Source organism: Dipodomys spectabilis, unplaced genomic scaffold (assembly GCF_019054845.1).
Source record: "Dipodomys spectabilis isolate Male_0828 unplaced genomic scaffold, ASM1905484v1 ptg000266l, whole genome shotgun sequence".
Classification (NCBI taxonomy): domain Eukaryota; kingdom Metazoa; phylum Chordata; class Mammalia; order Rodentia; family Heteromyidae; genus Dipodomys; species Dipodomys spectabilis.
In genome coordinates this window covers 3030605-3046877 of record NW_024870943.1, presented here as the reverse complement: position 1 = coordinate 3046877, position 16273 = coordinate 3030605, and the positions used below count along the sequence as shown (strand labels likewise).

At 56.6% G+C, this 16273-nt stretch overlaps 2 protein-coding genes across 2 annotated transcripts; one reads left to right on the top strand and one right to left on the bottom strand.

The window, feature by feature from the left end:
• Positions 1-2805: 2805 nt before the first annotated feature.
• Gfy (golgi associated olfactory signaling regulator) lies at positions 2806-4966 on the top strand. Its single transcript, XM_042700101.1, has 3 exons — positions 2806-3913; positions 4124-4297; positions 4767-4966. Exons 1-3 carry the CDS (start codon positions 2806-2808, stop codon positions 4964-4966), a joined length of 1482 nt encoding a protein of 493 aa, XP_042556035.1.
• A 338-nt stretch (positions 4967-5304) lies between these two features.
• Slc17a7 (solute carrier family 17 member 7) lies at positions 5305-16093 on the bottom strand. Its single transcript, XM_042700495.1, has 12 exons — positions 15882-16093; positions 11307-11559; positions 10498-10616; positions 9950-10064; positions 9774-9861; positions 9533-9619; positions 9288-9430; positions 8343-8492; positions 8055-8187; positions 7210-7320; positions 6884-7011; positions 5305-6667 (listed from the first exon to the last, which is right to left on the bottom strand). Exons 1-12 carry the CDS (start codon positions 15941-15943, stop codon positions 6374-6376), a joined length of 1683 nt encoding a protein of 560 aa, XP_042556429.1. The 5' UTR covers positions 15944-16093; the 3' UTR covers positions 5305-6373.
• Positions 16094-16273: the final 180 nt, after the last annotated feature.

Below are 16273 nucleotides of genomic sequence, written 5' to 3'. Positions count from 1 at the left end.
AGGGTGATGGAGGAAGAAAGAAGAGGCAGAGCGAAAATGAAGGAAGGAGAGAAGGGAGAAGGAAAGAGCCAGAATCTCTGGAAATGGAGATCAGATAGGAGAAGGAAATAGATGGACAGCAGCATGGACAGACATACCGAGATGTAAACTCAGCCAGGGAGACAGCTGGAGACCCAGGGAGGGGTCGGAAGGGAAAATAGGCAAAAGGTGGTCAAGGGCATACGGGGTGAGAGCGGAGACCCGGGTGATGGTAACAGTGAAGAGGGGACACAGTGACAGGGCCCTGAGTTCCCCTATAGCTGTAACCCCACATCCCTTTGGGGGATGGAGACAAAATCCACTCCCTCTCCCGTGGATCTTTTGACAATCCTGGGCTTTGAACTCCAGGACCTTCTGCTTCCTAAACAGGTGATCTACCACTTGACCACTTGAGCCCAGCCCTCCATCCTTTTCTTGCTGTATAGTTCCTTTTTTTATTCAGGTAGGGTCTCATGCTTTTGCCCTGAGATAGCCTTGGACTGTGATCCTCCTGCTTCTATCTAGGATTTTAGATGTGTACCACCAGACTCCGTTCAGGTAGACTTTTTTTTTTGGAGAAGGAGGGGGGGTTGGTCATGGGGCTTGAACTGGGCCTGGGCGCTGTCTTTCAGCTCTTCAGCTCAAAGCTAGCGTTCTACCACTTGAGCCAAAGTGCCACTTCCGGTTTTCTGGTGGTGATTCTCAGATCTCAGCCTCTTGAGTAGCTAGGGTTACAGGCATGAGCCAACAGCACCTGGCTAGTTCAGGTGGGCTTTGAAGAGAGGGCTCTGGGTATACAGTAGGGATGTTGGCAAAGGCTGGAAATCACAAAGGAGCAGCAATAATCTAGGGCATGCAACCTGGACTCTTAGCTCTTCAAAGAGGAGGGAGACAGAGAATGGACTCTAGGACCAAAGAGCAATTAGGGCAGGGACCCAGGCTCTGAGAAATGAGGGGATATGAGGACCTGGATTCCTGAATCTAGGAAAGGAAAGCGCTAGATGCCTCGATTCCTGGATGTGAGTTCCTAGTTGGGGACGTAAAGCTGCAGTGTCTAGGGTGGGGAGGCCTTAGATTGGGGGTAAAAGAGGGTGAAGGGCAGAACTCTTAATCCTTTTATTTCCTTCTCTTTATCTTCTTTTTTTTTTTTTTTTCAATACAGAGTCTCATCATGTAGTCAAGGCTGGTCTCACAGTTAAGATCCTCTTGCCCTTCCTCTTCTAAGGGCTGGGATTATGGACATGCAGCACTGTACCCAGCAGACTCCTCTTCAAAAGGAAGAGAGTTTGATTGTGTGACATCTCTCCCCAGATCATTCAGTCCCTAACTCCCTTCTCCACCAGAGACAGTGTCCTTTATCTCTCTCCCTAAGAACCGAAGCTGTCGCTAGGCTCCCAGCATCCCTAGAGAGGGATCAGGTGCGTCACCTATGTGCTTCGGGGACCCTAACTCCTGCCCCGCCCAGAGCCATTCTTCATCATTCACTCGACTCTGCATCCAGCAAGATTCACCTGCTCTTATCTTGGACATCACTGAGCAGGTAAGAGACCCCATGACCCCAAGTGACCCTGTCTAACCTCCAACTCCATCTGAGAGCAGACTGCTATGTCTGTCCAGGTGCTGGGATCCTAGCTCAATCGCCTCAGTAAACAAGGGAGATGAGGATCCTGCCCCAGAGCTCCCACCCCTATCAGCTCTACCAGGCTGTCTAGACTACAGACCCTCGGACTCAGGATTCCAAACTTCTTCTAGCCCAAGAGTTCAATACCCCCATCTCTTTTCTCCCCTAGAAGACAGAGCCCCCTCCCTTGAGAGTCTAGAAATCCTCAACTGGGCGTGGTAGCACACACCTGTAAGCCCAGCACAGTGTAGACTGAAGTAGGATTGCGCATGTTCCGGTGCAACCTAGGCTACATAGACATTTGTTTGTCTCAACAAGCAAACAAATAAAACAAATTAAAAGGCAATGTGCATGAATTTCTAGGCTTCTAACCTTTAGGAAAAATCAGGAATTTAGATCCATCTACCCCCACCCAGCTCCCACACGCTGTGGAACTCAGGGGGCTCAATGGCACCCCCCAAACCTCCCCACCTAAGAGCAAGAGTCTTCCTCCTCTCTCAGATCCTCAGTTCCAGTCCCCAGCTCTTTCAAGCCTCCTCTAGCATAAGCAACTCTATTTATTTATTTATTTATGCTTGGTTGTTGGGCTTGAACTTAGGGGCCTGGGTGCTGTCCCTGAGCTCTTTTGCTCAAGCCTAGTGCTCTACCACTTGGTGCCACAGCTCCACTTCTGGTTTTCTGGTGGTTAATTGATGATAAGAATCTCTCGGACTTTCCTGCTGGAGCTGGCTTTGAACCCTGATCCTCAGATCTCAGCCTCCTGAGTATCTAGGATTACAGCACCTCTAGTCCCCTCAGAAGTCCAACACGCCCCAAAGTTGAAGCCGAAGATGAATGGGGCCTTGAAGTGGTGTCACAATTTCCCAATTTTTCTAGGGCCCTTCTGGGAAACAGATAAGGAAATTAGAACTACAACTTCCAGGAAGGTTCACGGGCCCCTGGGTCTCCCCTAGCTACTGGGGCTACAGCCCCACAGCCTTGGAGAGTTACCATTGAGCTCTTTCCCTGGGGCCAATCTGGGCTCAGCTCAGGTCCACTTGAGAGTCTGTGGGCGTGGCCTCTTGCAAAGTGGGTGGAGCCTCTGGGTGGGCGGATCTCAGGGGGAAGAAAATTGCCTTTAACGCTTTCCTACCGGCTCCCCAACAGATAAAACATCTCTCGGAGCTATGAAACCCCTCAACCCCATCCTCTTCATCCTCGTCTTCCTCACGGCCCAGCTGGGTTGCAAGGCTGCTTCAACTGCCTCTCCCGTGGGCTCCGATGTCCAGGAGATGGGTCACTCCCCTGGGGCTTCTGAAAATTCCACTGGAGCCCTGACTAATGTAGAGTTCCCAGGGACCCTTTACCCTGAGCTCTCCAAGATAGCTCACACTGTCTCCCATGAGAACTCATCCCTTGATTCTACTGAAGCCCCTGGTCTTGACCTCCAGGAGACCCCACACTCAAAGTCTCCACTGACCCCAATGGCTGGCCCACTCATAACCTCTATACCAGAATCCCTGGACACCCCCAAAACTAACCCTACCAAAGCAACACGTCCAGAACCTCCTGAGTCCTCAAAAACTAACCTGACTGAAACTTCAGACCCAGGGCCCCCGGAGGTCCCCGAACCTAATCCCTCCAAAATTTCACACCCAGACTTTTCTGACCCTACACAAACTACACGCCAAGAAACCCCAGAAATTTCCAAACTGACTGCCACAGAAATTCCACCTGCTACCCCAAGTCTTGAGCCCACCAATTCCTTAAACCTCAAATCTCTAGAAACCCATGACCCTGTCACCACTGGGACCCCATACTCTGAATTACCCCCCACCACCCGTCCTGACTCAACCGGAAGTACCCACCCAGAGTCTCACGTCCCCCATACCCTCAGCCACACTGAGATTCCTGAAACAGAACTCCCCACATCCCACTATCGGGGTGCCACGGAGACCCCCACGACCTCCGATACTGGAACCTCAACAAACCTTTACCCAAAAACACCTGCGGCCTTTCTCGAGGGGACTACTGCTCTGAGTGACCCAGAAGCCCTTGCAGCCACTCAGCCTGACACCCCAATATTGCCCCCCTCAGAATCTCCAGGGGAGGTCCCTCCAAACTCAGACCCTAAGGGGCTGGGCACCCCTCCTCCCTCTGCCCGCATTGCAGGGCCCCCTGCTCCCCCAGGGCCCCCCAGTCAGCTGGCCCCTGACAATCCCCGGGCCCCAGAGCGGAGAGGCCGCGGTGAGAGGGTCAACACTATCATTGTGGTGGAGCGAGTGAAAGAGACAGGTAAGGGCTGGCCTGGCACTGATCGGAGAGAAGAGGCTAGGTCCTGAACCTCAGGCTGGGTCTGAGGGAGGAGGCTGGGGTCGGAGGGGGAAGGCTGGGTGTGAGGGAGGAGGGCTGTGTCTGAGAGGGGAGGCTGAGCCTGAGGGAGGAGTCTGGGGTCTGAGGGAGGAGTCTGGGGTCTGAGGGAGCTTGGGTTGCTGTCCCCCGCAGGCGTGGCTCTGGTGGGGCGGCCCCGCGGTGGCGGCGGCGGGGCTCTATGCCTGTTCTTCGCGGGGACCGGGCTGTTGATCGGCGTCGTCTTGCTGCTGTGGTGTCTCTACCGCCGGGCGGCCCGGCAACGGCCCTTCTCCCACCACCGGCTCCCGGACGGAGTGGATGAGCCCGGTGAGTGTCTGCCTTCCCTCCGGTACCCGTCTCCACCTCAAGTGCATGGCCCCCATGCTAGGTCATTAGAAGTCCCGACCCCCCCCCCCCCCGCCGCCACTCCCTAATTATCCTGCGTAGGCCCAGGATTAGCCGAGTTGGAAACTGCCGCAGACCCACATCACAGGTCCCTGAAGCCGGTCCCTTCAGTCCCCTGCTACGTGACGGCAGCTTTGCATTCCCCGCCTCTTCCCTGCGGGCCCCGCCCACCCTACCTGAAGGCCCCGCCCATTCCGTACAGGCCCCTCCCGCTCTCCGAAGGTCGAACCCCTAATAAGTCACGCCCTTCGTGCATAAACCACGCCTCCTTGTTTATTCGGTGCCCCGCCCGTTTGTTTGACTCCTCCCTCCATCCTCATTGGCTAGAGGCCCTGCAAAGGGGCGGGGCCTCCTGTCCGCCAGGTCCTGACCCCGCCCCCCTGCCCCATAGTTATGCATGTCGACGCCCCGAAGGATCCCTACGACCTCTATTTTTATGCGCCTGATGCTTGGATCCCATCGCACATCGCCACCAAGCAGCCGCCGTCCACTCCCCCGCTGCCGCCCAAGCTGCCCCCGCCCCCCCGCGGGGGGCGACCCCAGCCCCTGGAGGCCTTGTCTCCTGCCACGCTGCCCAACAACTTCGTGTGAGCCGCTTCTGACTCACAGTACCGACCGATCGGGGACATTCCCAGAGCGAGGGAGCACCCAGGAGTCCTGTCTCCCTTCCCCGCCCCGCCCCGCACGCCCCCACCCCGCCCCGCACGCTTCAGGGTCCACAGCCTCGAACCTAATAAATCCTGTATTCCAAGGGCTGGACATCCTTGGCCTGAGTTCTGCAGCAGGAGGGGCCGGGGCTGAGTCCCCTGGGATGAGGGAGGCCAGCTGGGGTCTGGACCCCTGGGTCTGAGGGAGGAGGAGTCATTGGCCCGCACAGCCAATGACAACTGAGTGTGTACACCAAAGCATTTTATTGGGAGGGGGGGCAGGGCAGGATTTACAATCACAGAGACAGAAACACCAAGACACAACCCTGCCCCAGGAAAAACACCCCTCTTTCCTGATCCCACCTCCTTCCTGGGAGTCTGTGATTTCTCCTACGCATAGACCCCGGACTGAAAGAGAGGTGTCAGAAGAGGGACGGGTCCCAGGTTTTGAGTCATCTAGCCCCTGAGGGACACAACAAATGGCCACTGAGAAACTGTGGGTCGTCTGAAACCACCCAGGTAAAGTGCAAGGATTTGGGGAGAAAAGGAAGGGGTCTTGAAACCACCAAGGGGAGGTTCAATGGTGGTGGCTTCAAACCGTTGAATTAATCCACTTGAGCAGCCACTATTTAGACCTGAAAGTAGTCAGAAAAAAGTGCATGGGATGGAGAGAGGCATGTTGCCAAAACTGCCATTTTGGTTGCTTCCCTAAACTTTGTGCTAAGCGAAGGAGGTTGGGGGATTTGGTTTCACAGCAGCATCTGCTGGGGGGGGGGGGGGGGGGGTAGGAGTGGGGAGCCTTGAAACCGCCATTTCCCCCTCAGAAACGCTGGTGAGAATCAAATCCTGGGAATGGCGGTTGGGGCTTGATTAAACCAACCTAAGAAATGCAGAATGGATAGGTGAGATTTGGAACTTCTAGAGGAGGACTTGGATTTTTTTTTTTCTGAGAGAGGGAAGTTGAGTCATCTCAGGGATTAGCCTGAAATGTCCGTGGGGGAGAAGGTTCCAAGGAAAATGGGAGGTGCCTCAAAACCAAAAAAAAAAAGAGTAAGAGGTTGAAGTGTCCATTCAAATAAAGCCCTGAAAGGAGACATTTGGAACCACTGAGGCAGAACAAGTGAAGAAGAGTAACCTTAGGGGAACACGGGTATCCTTGAAACTGCCAGTCTGCAGCTTCACCACCCCTGAGAGGCTGTGGAGAAAGGGAAAAGAATTTGAGGATTTGACTGCACTGGGAACTGGGCCTGAAGCTGGACAGGAAGGAGTGGGGTTCCTTAACACCATCATTCAGGCCCAAGATGTGTGGAGTGAAGGTCCTGGAAACTGCCATTCAGTGGGAGGCACCTGGTCAGTAGTCCCGGACAGGGGGTGGGGGCCTTGGGGGCTGAACTGTGCTGTGTGTGGCCCCATAGGAAGGAGGGGGAGCAGGGGGCGCCCCGGGAGGCTCAACATCATCTTCCATGTCACTTTCGTCACTGGCGGCCAGTTGGTCGTGACCAACGAAGCCACATTTCTCTTCACTCATCTCCTCTGGCTCTGCCCACGGCTGCTTCTCTCCAGAAGCAAAGACCCCATAGAAGATGACACCCCCATAATGCACCAGGGAGGCAATTAGGAACACGTACTGCCACTCCTCCCGAGTCTGTAAGGAGACAACAGAAGGTCAAATATTGGGGGGGGGTAGGGCTGACCATGAGGAAGGGTGAACCAGAGAAAGGGGTGGTGGCTAGTTATGCCCAAAAGGTACCAGTCCCAAGAAATGATAAAGCCGGCCACTGAGGTGCACACCTGTAATGCCAGCCCTGGGGAGGCCGAGGTGGGAAGCTCGCGATCTGGAGGCCCAGCGTGGGCTACTAACCTTGTGCTTCGTCATGGCACCCACGATGATGGGGCACACCATCCCGGACAAGGTGCCCACCCCGTTGGAGATGCCCATGAGGATGCTGGCGTAGCGCGGGGCGATGTCCAGGTGGTTGACGTTGAAGCCTGGGGGGAGAGGCAGCTCCAGGAGGCGCCCCTCGGGGCCGCACCCGCTCTGAGGACTCCCTCTGGGACGTTTCCCCCCACCCCGTCCCCCTCCGGCTCTTTTAAATCAGGGAGTCTCCTTTCTGAACCAGGACGTTCCCTGCAGAGCTCACAGGGCGCCCCCCCCCCCACCCAGAGCTGCGGCCCTGCAGTTCTCACCGGAGATGGCGAAGCCGCTGAAGCCCACCGCGAGGACCAGGAAGGAAATGGCCACGCCCTTGGAGTGCGAGTACCCGACCACCAGCAGCAGGGTGGCTTCCATGCCGAAGCCTGCAAGGGCGGAATCTCCTAGGGCGGGCGCAGGCTGCCCCACCCCACCTCCCCAGACCTGCTGCCGCCCGGATCTGTCCGCGTCCCCCGACCCCCGGCCTACCCCCAAGGCTCAGCCCTCGCCCACTCCCAATGCTTGTGGCCCCGCCCCCGACTAAGCCACGCCCCAGTCCCAGGAGCCGAGTCTCCTCTATACCTTGGTACCTCGACTGCCCGGGTGCCCCACTCAACAGTTCCTCTACAACCCAGCACAGGTCCTGCTCCGCCCATATCAGCACTGACCTGCCCCTCCCGACCAAACCACGCCCTCCCCGCCAAGCCACGCCTTCCCAAACCAGACACGCCCGCTCATGGCCAGGCCAAGCCACGCCCCTCCGAGCAGACGCTGTCCCTCCGGGCCAACCACGCCTTTCCAGACTAAGCCACGCCCACTCCGGGCCGAGCCACGCCCTCTTGAACCGACTACGACCCTTCAGGCTGGCCTAGATCGTGTGGCCTGACCACTCCCACTCCAGGCCACGCCCCTCCTGGGTCCCCTGGATCCTAGCTCGGCCTCTTTCGCGTGCCCAGCCACCCTGCGGTACTTCGAGATGACTCTGGAACTACCGTTTGCAAACTTGTTCTACACAGGTGGGTCCTCACCTGGGCGGGTCCTCTTGGCCACGCCCTTTGCCACGCCCCTGAGCACGCCTCGCCTCTCCGCGCCCTAGCCCCGCCCAGGCGGCCGCACTCACCCCCGCAGTTCATCAGCTTGCGCACGTTGGTGGTGGACATGATGCGGCGGCTCCGCAGGAAGTCTGCGATCTGCCCGCCGATGGGGACGATGATAGTCATGACCAGGTGGGGCAGCGCCGACACCAAGCCCACCTGCGAGCGCGGGGGTGCCGGGGTGAGGCGGGAGGAGGGCGGGAGCTGCCAACGCGCCGCCCGGCGAGAAGGCCCCGCCCCTTCTCCGCCGGGTCCCCGCTCCCGCCCCGCCTGCCCGCGTCCCCGCCCCTGCCCCGCCCCCTGGGGGGCTGTACTTTGCTGATCTCGAAGCCGAACACTTCTTCAAAGTAGGCGGGCTGGGAGATGAGGAGCAAGTAGAACGTCCAGCTGCGGCAGAAGTTGGCCACGATGATGGCATAGACCGGCATGGACGTGAAGAAGCGCCGCCAGGGGGTGTTGAATTTCTACGTGGGGGAGAGCAGAGAGGAGAGAGGCCACTGAAACGCGGGCCAGGGCGGCGTGCTTCCCAGTCCTACGAATCTCACTGTAGTCCCGCAGAGGATCCAGAACTGCTCCAGGGACCTAAAAGCGCTAGCCACACCCATTGCCCCGCGGAGACGCCAGAATCTGAGCCTCCAAATGGGGAAAGGGGGTTACAGGGAGAAGTCTTGACTGCCCAGTGCCTCCCCTTGACCACCCCCAAGTTCGCGGCGCTCAGGCTCCCAGATGACTATCTGGAACCCATAAAATATGAGTCCATGCTGGACGCAGGTGATCACACCTGTTATCCTAGTTACTAAGCTAGCTTAGATCTGAGGATCCGGGTTCCAAGTCAGCCTGGGCAGGAAAGTCAGTGAGACTTTTATCTCGAATGAACCAGCAAAAAGCTAAAAGTGTAGGTGTGACTCAAGTGGTAGAGTGCTAGCTTTGAATAGTAAAGTTCTGGGACGGAGCCCAGGCCCTGAGTTCAAACCCTAGTACCAGCACATACAAGAAAGAGAAAGAAAGAAGGAAGGAAAGAAAGAGAGAGAGAGAGAAAGGAAGGAAAGAAGAAAAAGAAAAACTAGGCCCATCTTCCACATGTAGCAAAATTCCCACATTCTAATCCAGCCTTTGCCGCTTTAGCCACGCCCCGTGGGCGGTTCTAATCCCCTAGGCTCTAGTCTCGCTCCTCCCGTCTTTAGTCCAGTCTCCTCCCAGACTACCAGAACCCTCCCGGATCCCTCCCTGCCCGCCCTGCTCCGTGCTTGAGTCCAGACCGTAACGGGGTTCATGAGCTTTGCGCTCTCTCCGATGGCATCCTCAATGTATTTGCGCTCCTCTTCTGAGATGCTGGGGTGCAGGGCAGGGGACTCGTAAGAGACGAGCAACCAGAACAGATACCAGAAGATCCCGAAGCTGCCTAAGGGAGATAAGGAGGAAGGCAGCAGCCTGGTGAGGACCAGTGATGATGGGCCTCGCTTGGTCCCGGCGCCACCCGGAACCAGGCTTCTGGGGCCCTCACCATAGACATAGAAAACAGAACTCCATCCTGAATACTGCACCAGGACCCCGGCGAGAGGCATCGCGACCACCGCCCCGGCATAGGAACCTAAGGAGAGGAGGATGCAAGGTAAAGAACAGGTCAAGTTCCTTGCATCTTGGAGCGTGGACCCCCTCAATCTTTTCCCTTTCTGTGACCGGCAAGTTCAGGCCACCACCCCTTCCTCCCATGCAGAACTGCGTCTCCAGCCCCTTCCTCTCACCGCAAAAGGCAGTGGTCGCCAAACGACTCCTTTCCAAGGGTGGGGCCCATTTGCTCCAGATCCCGTGGCAGGCGGGGTATGTGACTCCCTGGGGGGGGAGAAATGGCCAGGGTCAATGAGACCAGGTGAGATCAGCGATCAGCGAGGTGATGGGGCCAGACAAGACTGTAGTTTACCTCTACCAGTCCCTGCAGGATCCTCACGAAGATTACACAGCCATAATGGACTCGGGCAGCAGAAGGAATCAGCATGTTTAACGTGGAGGTAGCCACAATGGCAAAGCCGAAAACCCTAAAGGGAGGGGTAGAGAAAAAGATACAGCTACAGCCCAGTGCTGTGGTGTATGTCTATAGTCCCAGCTACTCAGGAGGCTGAGGCAGGAAGATGGTTTGAGTCCAAGGGTTCAAGACCAGCTTGGGCAACATACAAGGACTCTTCTCAATCAAACACATACACACACACACACACACACACACACACACACACACACACACACACACACGAGGGGTCCAACTGGTGAACTTGTGTTTCCCAGAACCCCGGATTCCACCTTCTCTGTGACACCCACCTTTCACAATCACAAGCCTCACCTTTACTAAGACCCGCCTCTAAGTCAAGGCTCCTCCCACTTTCCTGGATTCAACCTCCCCCAAAATTCAAGAGCACACTCGCTCCACCCACACAACTGTAATTTCCACCCACCTCGAGACCTTACCCCCCTCACCTGTTGGCTGCGAATTTTTGGCAGATAAATCCTCCAGGAATCTGAGTGACAATGTAGCCCCAGAAAAAGGAGCCGTGTATGAGGCCGACAGTCTCTGGATCCCAGTTGAACTGGGCTTTCTGCGGGCCAAAAGGCACATCAAACTAGCCGCCCGGCCCCCGACTCTGCCCTCCACCAATCAGCAACCCACACACTTAGCCCCTTGGCCAATCAGCAGCAGCGAACCCCTCCCTCCTGCCAACCAAAGCCCGCGCCATCCCTCAGTCAGAGTCCACGCCTGTCGCTGGGGCCTGTTCACCGCCTTAATTAACCGTAGAGCGCAGTGTTACATCCGTGACCCTCCCTAGGGTGTGTGGCCTCCACCGTCCTAGCAAAATAGGCAGAATTCCTAAATGGGCTGGAGTGGGAGATGAGGCTTAGGTACCCACCCGAATAAAGTTAGATTTAGTTAGTGACTGAGCTTCAGAAAAGCCAGGAGTGAAGAATTTAAGGTGGGAATTAAATAGATGGGTCCCCGGGGTCAGGAGCAAAATTGCTAGTAGGTCGAAAAAGAAACTCGGTGAAAGGCGTAGGGTACCTGACGCTGGGACCGGATATGGGGACGGGGCTTCACTTAGACTAGGGTGGGGTTTAAGGGGAGCCCCCCCCCAGGTGAGGTCAGCACATAGGGGGCGGTCCCCATGGGCGAGGCTGGCTGGCGGTGCGGGAGGTTAGAAGGGGCGTGGCCTGGACGGCGGGGCGGGGCGTCTTTGGGGGCGTGGCCAGGGCTCCCGGGAGTTCCACTGAGCCTCGGCTCCGCCCTGAACTACCTGCACCACCACGTGGCCCCCGCGGTGGGTCGTGCTGTTGTTGACCATGGAGACAATGGCCACGCCCAGGTTGCAGCGGATGCCAAAGCTGATGCAGAAGCCCAGACCGCTCATGATGGCGATAATGTAGCGGCGAGGGAGGCCGAAACAGGTGCAGTCCACCACCGGCGGGTCCCGGGTCTGCGAGGTCACCGGGCGCCCCTCAGCGCTCAGCTCCAAGGTCTCCGCACCTTCCTGCCGCTTCTCCAGAAGCCTGAGGGGCAGCGAGAGGCACGGACCCATTAGTCCCGGGTCCCGTGCACGGGAGTTCAGGGCAAAACCTGCTTTTCAAGATCCAGAATGCTCGGTTCCCCTACCCATCCTATCCCAGGAGGCTAGCCGCCCCCCCCCCACTCCAGCTGTCTTCCCTTAGAATGCAGAGGTTTGAACCCCCTTTCTCTCCCTCTCTCAGATCAGGAATTCAGGCTCCTACCTAGCCCTCTCCTTAGACTCAGAGGTCAAAGTCTTCGGTCATCCTCTCCAGATCTCTCCTCTCTCTTCTCGCAGGAGTTCCAGGCCCCAGACTCCCTTTGGGAATCTCAGAGCCTGTGCCTCCGACCCCAGGCTCTTCCCAGCCCCCTTCCCCGGATCCCCGGGTCTATTTGAGGAAGCCAAGGGCACTAAGCAGAGACCTCAGCAAAGGTGTCAAAAGAACAGATGCCTCCCAGGCACCTCTGCTATATATACAGCACTACCCACCCCCCCCCCCCCCTTCATGGCGTGCTCTTCCCGGCTTCCAGGGCCAGGTGTGAGGCTGGCATCCAGCTGACTCCACCAGAAGCCCATTCCCAGGAACACCAGGGTGGGGAGACTCTACCAGCCCCCCTCCCTGAACCCTACAACCCAGCCTGGACTTCCCCGGGGAATCTGGAGTTCACGCTGTCAGCCCAGGGGGCAGGGGAGCGGGAGTGGCGGCTGGTGTCCTGGCAGGGGACAGATGGCCCTAGTAGGGAGATTGGCTCATTCCCCAGTGTGCTTCTCGCCCCCGCCCGTTCTGGATCCAGGACTGAGTCTGGGATGATGAATAGGGCACTTGGGGGGGGTGCCTCCTCAAAGCCAAAGAGACACTTCAGGGAGAGAGACACATGGAAAAGACCCTAAGGGACAGTGACAGAGATGAGAGATGCAGAGAAAGACACAGAAGGAAAAAGAAAGATCTAGAGACAAGGAAGGGAGTCAGATCAGAGCAGAGGAAGGCAGAGAAAGAGACCCTTAGAGAAGTGGAAAAGGAGACCCAGAGTTGGGAAGGACATGGGGGTGCAGAGAAGACACAGAGACTCTGAGCGGACAGAGATTTGGAGAGAGAGACAGAGACCTCAAGAGAGGTAGGAAATGACATAGATGCGGAGTGAGGTGGGCAGAAACCTAAAGTGTTGAAAGATGGAGGGGCTCAGAGACAGGAGAGGTGGGTGGGGAGAACGTGATGCGTGAGGTAGAGCCCCTTTCTGAGACGGGTAGGCAGCTAGGGGATCGGGCTGGATCCCAGGAAGGGGCTAGAACAGATGGAGGCGAGGGAGACTAGGACGGGGGAGGAAAGAACAGCCAGACGGTCTAGGGGGAGGGAGGTGGAAGAGACAAGACAGAACACAGCAACCCCACCCTATCCTAGAACTTAAGGAGGTAGCGAGGGGAAGGTAAAAAACGGGTTGGGGGGGGGCAGTGGATAGAATTGGAAGGGGAAAGAAATGAGACTCTAAGAGAGGAAACACAGTCAGAGAGAGGAAATTTAAGTGCCCAGAATATACAGTGGAGGATGGCAGGGACATCTTTACAGCCTCCCCCGTCAGGCCCTGTCAGCCAATGAAATTAGACTTTGGCTGCCATCCTTTGATATTTGACCCTGAAACTCAAGATGTGATTGCAGGCCCTGAAATTTGATATTCCAGGTTTACATTATGAGATATCAGGTCTCTCCAACCAATCTTATTTTAACGGGGGTCTCAATATTCCACATCTATACAATGGGAGCAAGAGGAGGAATGTAAGTCATGGGGGAGGACGCAAAGTGATAGCAGTCATTTCAGGAACACACACACACACACACACACACACACACACACACACACACACACACACACACAAACCAGGGCCAGTTGCTGGTGACTCACGCCTGTAATCCCAGATACTCAGGAGGCTGAGATCTGAAGATGATAGTTCAAAACCAGTCTGGACAGGAAAGTCCGTTAGATGCTCATCTCCAATTAATCACTAAAAAGTCAGAAGCAGAGCTTGGTTCAAGTGGGAAAATGCCAGCCTTATGTGACAAAGCTAAGGAAGGCATAGTGCCCAGGCCCTGAGTTCAAGCTGGTACCACTTCCCCCCCCACTCCTACTCCCCCCCAAAAAAAAACACAGGGACACCACCCACAAGAACAGAGATAGTGACTCCTCTCCCTTTCCTGGCTGACCCCCAACCCAGATCCAGGGAACCTGGTAATGAAGAAAAGTAAACATTAGCGAACATTTAACCTAAAAGGTGTCTCCACTGCCCTGTCTCTGGATCTCTGTTCATTCTCACATCTCTGGCTCCAAATGTCCTTTTGGTCTTCGGTGTAGCTTCCCATTGTACAGGAAGAAAACTGAGGGGGGGGGAATGGAGGGGGAAATAACCTGCCCAAGGTCATGCAGAAGAATCTCCAAAGGGCCTGGCCCTCCCTGGCCCCAGGCCTGGCTCTCAGACAGAAGGCACTGCGCCTCATCTCTCCATCACTCCCTGGTCTCCCTGTCCTTGTCCCAAGTTGCCTGGGTTACCATCTGTTCCCTGGTCCAAGTGAGTCCTCCACCCACCATATTCATCTTGAGGAGAACCTGCAGCTTCTGTCCCAGCTTTGGGAAGGAGAGAGACTACACTGACTTCAAATGATGGGTTTGGGACTCAGCCACTGATGTCTCCACCTCCACTGCTTTGTGGGGTGGCATTAAATGATATGTTGTTATGGCCAATACAAGAAGCTCTTCCATGTCTCTCCAGCCATCTAAGTGAACCTCAGGTTTTGGAAGCCCTTGTCTGCTCACTGTTCTGGCTGGACCCCAAGGGGCAGCTCAAACAGGTAGAAAAGAGCAAGGTGAACATAGATGAAGAAAAATCCAGACCCAGATGAGGAATCAAGAAGCAGCCATGGGGGGAGGGGGATCGAGAATGCATCCCTCCTCCTGCCCCCTCCTGCAGCATGTCTCTCTCTCTCTCACTCGCTCGCTCTCCTGACTTCACACTGGTGTATTTTGAGAAACTCGTGAAAGGAGGTGAGAAAAAGGGTGGGGAGGGGCTGGAAAACTGGAAAAAGAGGGGGTGAAGTTATCTCAGATCTCCCTCACCCCCCACCACCACACAAATACTGCGCCATCCTGCCTCCCTCTGTCCAGCCCGATTCGTGTCTCTCACAAGAGGGTTAGGGATTGGGGGGTGGTGACTTTAGAGCCTGAAGATGATCTACAGCAAGAAGGACTAATGTTAGATTTAGGAAAGGACTTGAACGGCCTAGTGAGATGGCGTGAGACTCAACTAAAGACAGGGCCAGGTCTGTCAAGTCCAAAGGAACAGAGTTTGAGGGCATGGGGGGCAGAGGTATGGTCCTGATGAGGCCATCTCCTCCCCACACTGTGGCCAGATATTTTTAGGTTTTCCGCAGCTGAGTAATTTCTCTGACTTGGAGCCAGAGCTGGGGTTGGGGGTGAGAGACAGGGGAATCGTGTCGCCACTACCCTGAGAGGCACCCAGGTCACTGGGGTTATTGCTCTGGATGGGCAACTCTAGCCACGAGTATCCCTTGGGAAGTCTAGCCTACCTCAGGAGTCTTCTTTTTTTTTTTTTTTTTTATCTGGCCTGTAACTCCTTTCTCCCCCAAGGACCTGGGATACTCTGGCTTCTTCCTCCCAGCTTAACTCCACTCAAGGACGAGGATCAGTGGGCCCCAATCCGCCTGAGCTGCAGATTAAAAATCCCTGAGCAAGAGAGGCAGAGAGGAAGAGAAATTGGGGGGAAAAAAGACACCAAGAGTGGAATAATGAGACAGAGATCTAAAGAAGGGGACCAAAGATGGCTAGTGGGGGAGGGGGGCTCAGAGTGAAGGATTGATGGAGACTGAGTAAAGAGCAATGACCAGAGAGCCAGGAGGGAGACTGAGATCCCAGCCGAAAAGAGGCGACAGAGGTCCACCAAGAGGGGAGACAGTCTCAGAGCTAGATAGGAAGAGAGACCCATGGGGAAGGATACAGTGGTCCAGAGAAAGGAGACAGGGAGAGGTAGACAGGTGGACAGAGACCTCACCCTCTCATCGAGAGAGAGACAGAGACAGAGAGACACAGAGAGAGAGAGAGAGAGACCTGAGAAAGAGTAGATCCCAGGGTGGGGTGAGGTGGACTAGATCGATCACAAGGAGAACCACACAGAAGATCCAAGGAGAAAACTGGACAGATGGGTGGAACCCATGCACCCACGCCCCGTGCCGGGGTATCCAACGCCCGTCCATCTGTCCGTCTGCTCCCAGGTGGAGGCGAGTATCCGCGACCCCCCTCCCGGGACCCCCGCCCGGCTCACCGGTGCAGCCTCCCCAGGGCGCGACCCGCCAGCTTTCGAAACTCCTCCTGGCGGAACTCCATGGTGGCTGCCCCTGCTGCCGATCCCCCCCGCCCCCCTTTCGCGGGCCCGGGCGGCCGCGTCCGGGTTCCCGGGGTCCGCCCCGGCCCGGCCGGCCCCGCAGCTCCGCTCGGGGGGAACGAGGCTGCGAGTGCGGGCAGCCTGGGGGCTGTCACTGGATTCAGCGCCGGGGGCGGGGCCTCGCCGCCACGCCCAACGCATAGGGCGGAGCCTCGTCGCTCCGCCCAATCAGCGTGAGTCCCGCCCCCTTGCACATTGGACCCGCCCTCTCGGCTGGCAGCCTGGGTCGGCTGGGGTCTGTCTGCGGGCTCACATCTCCGCTTCGTGAACCA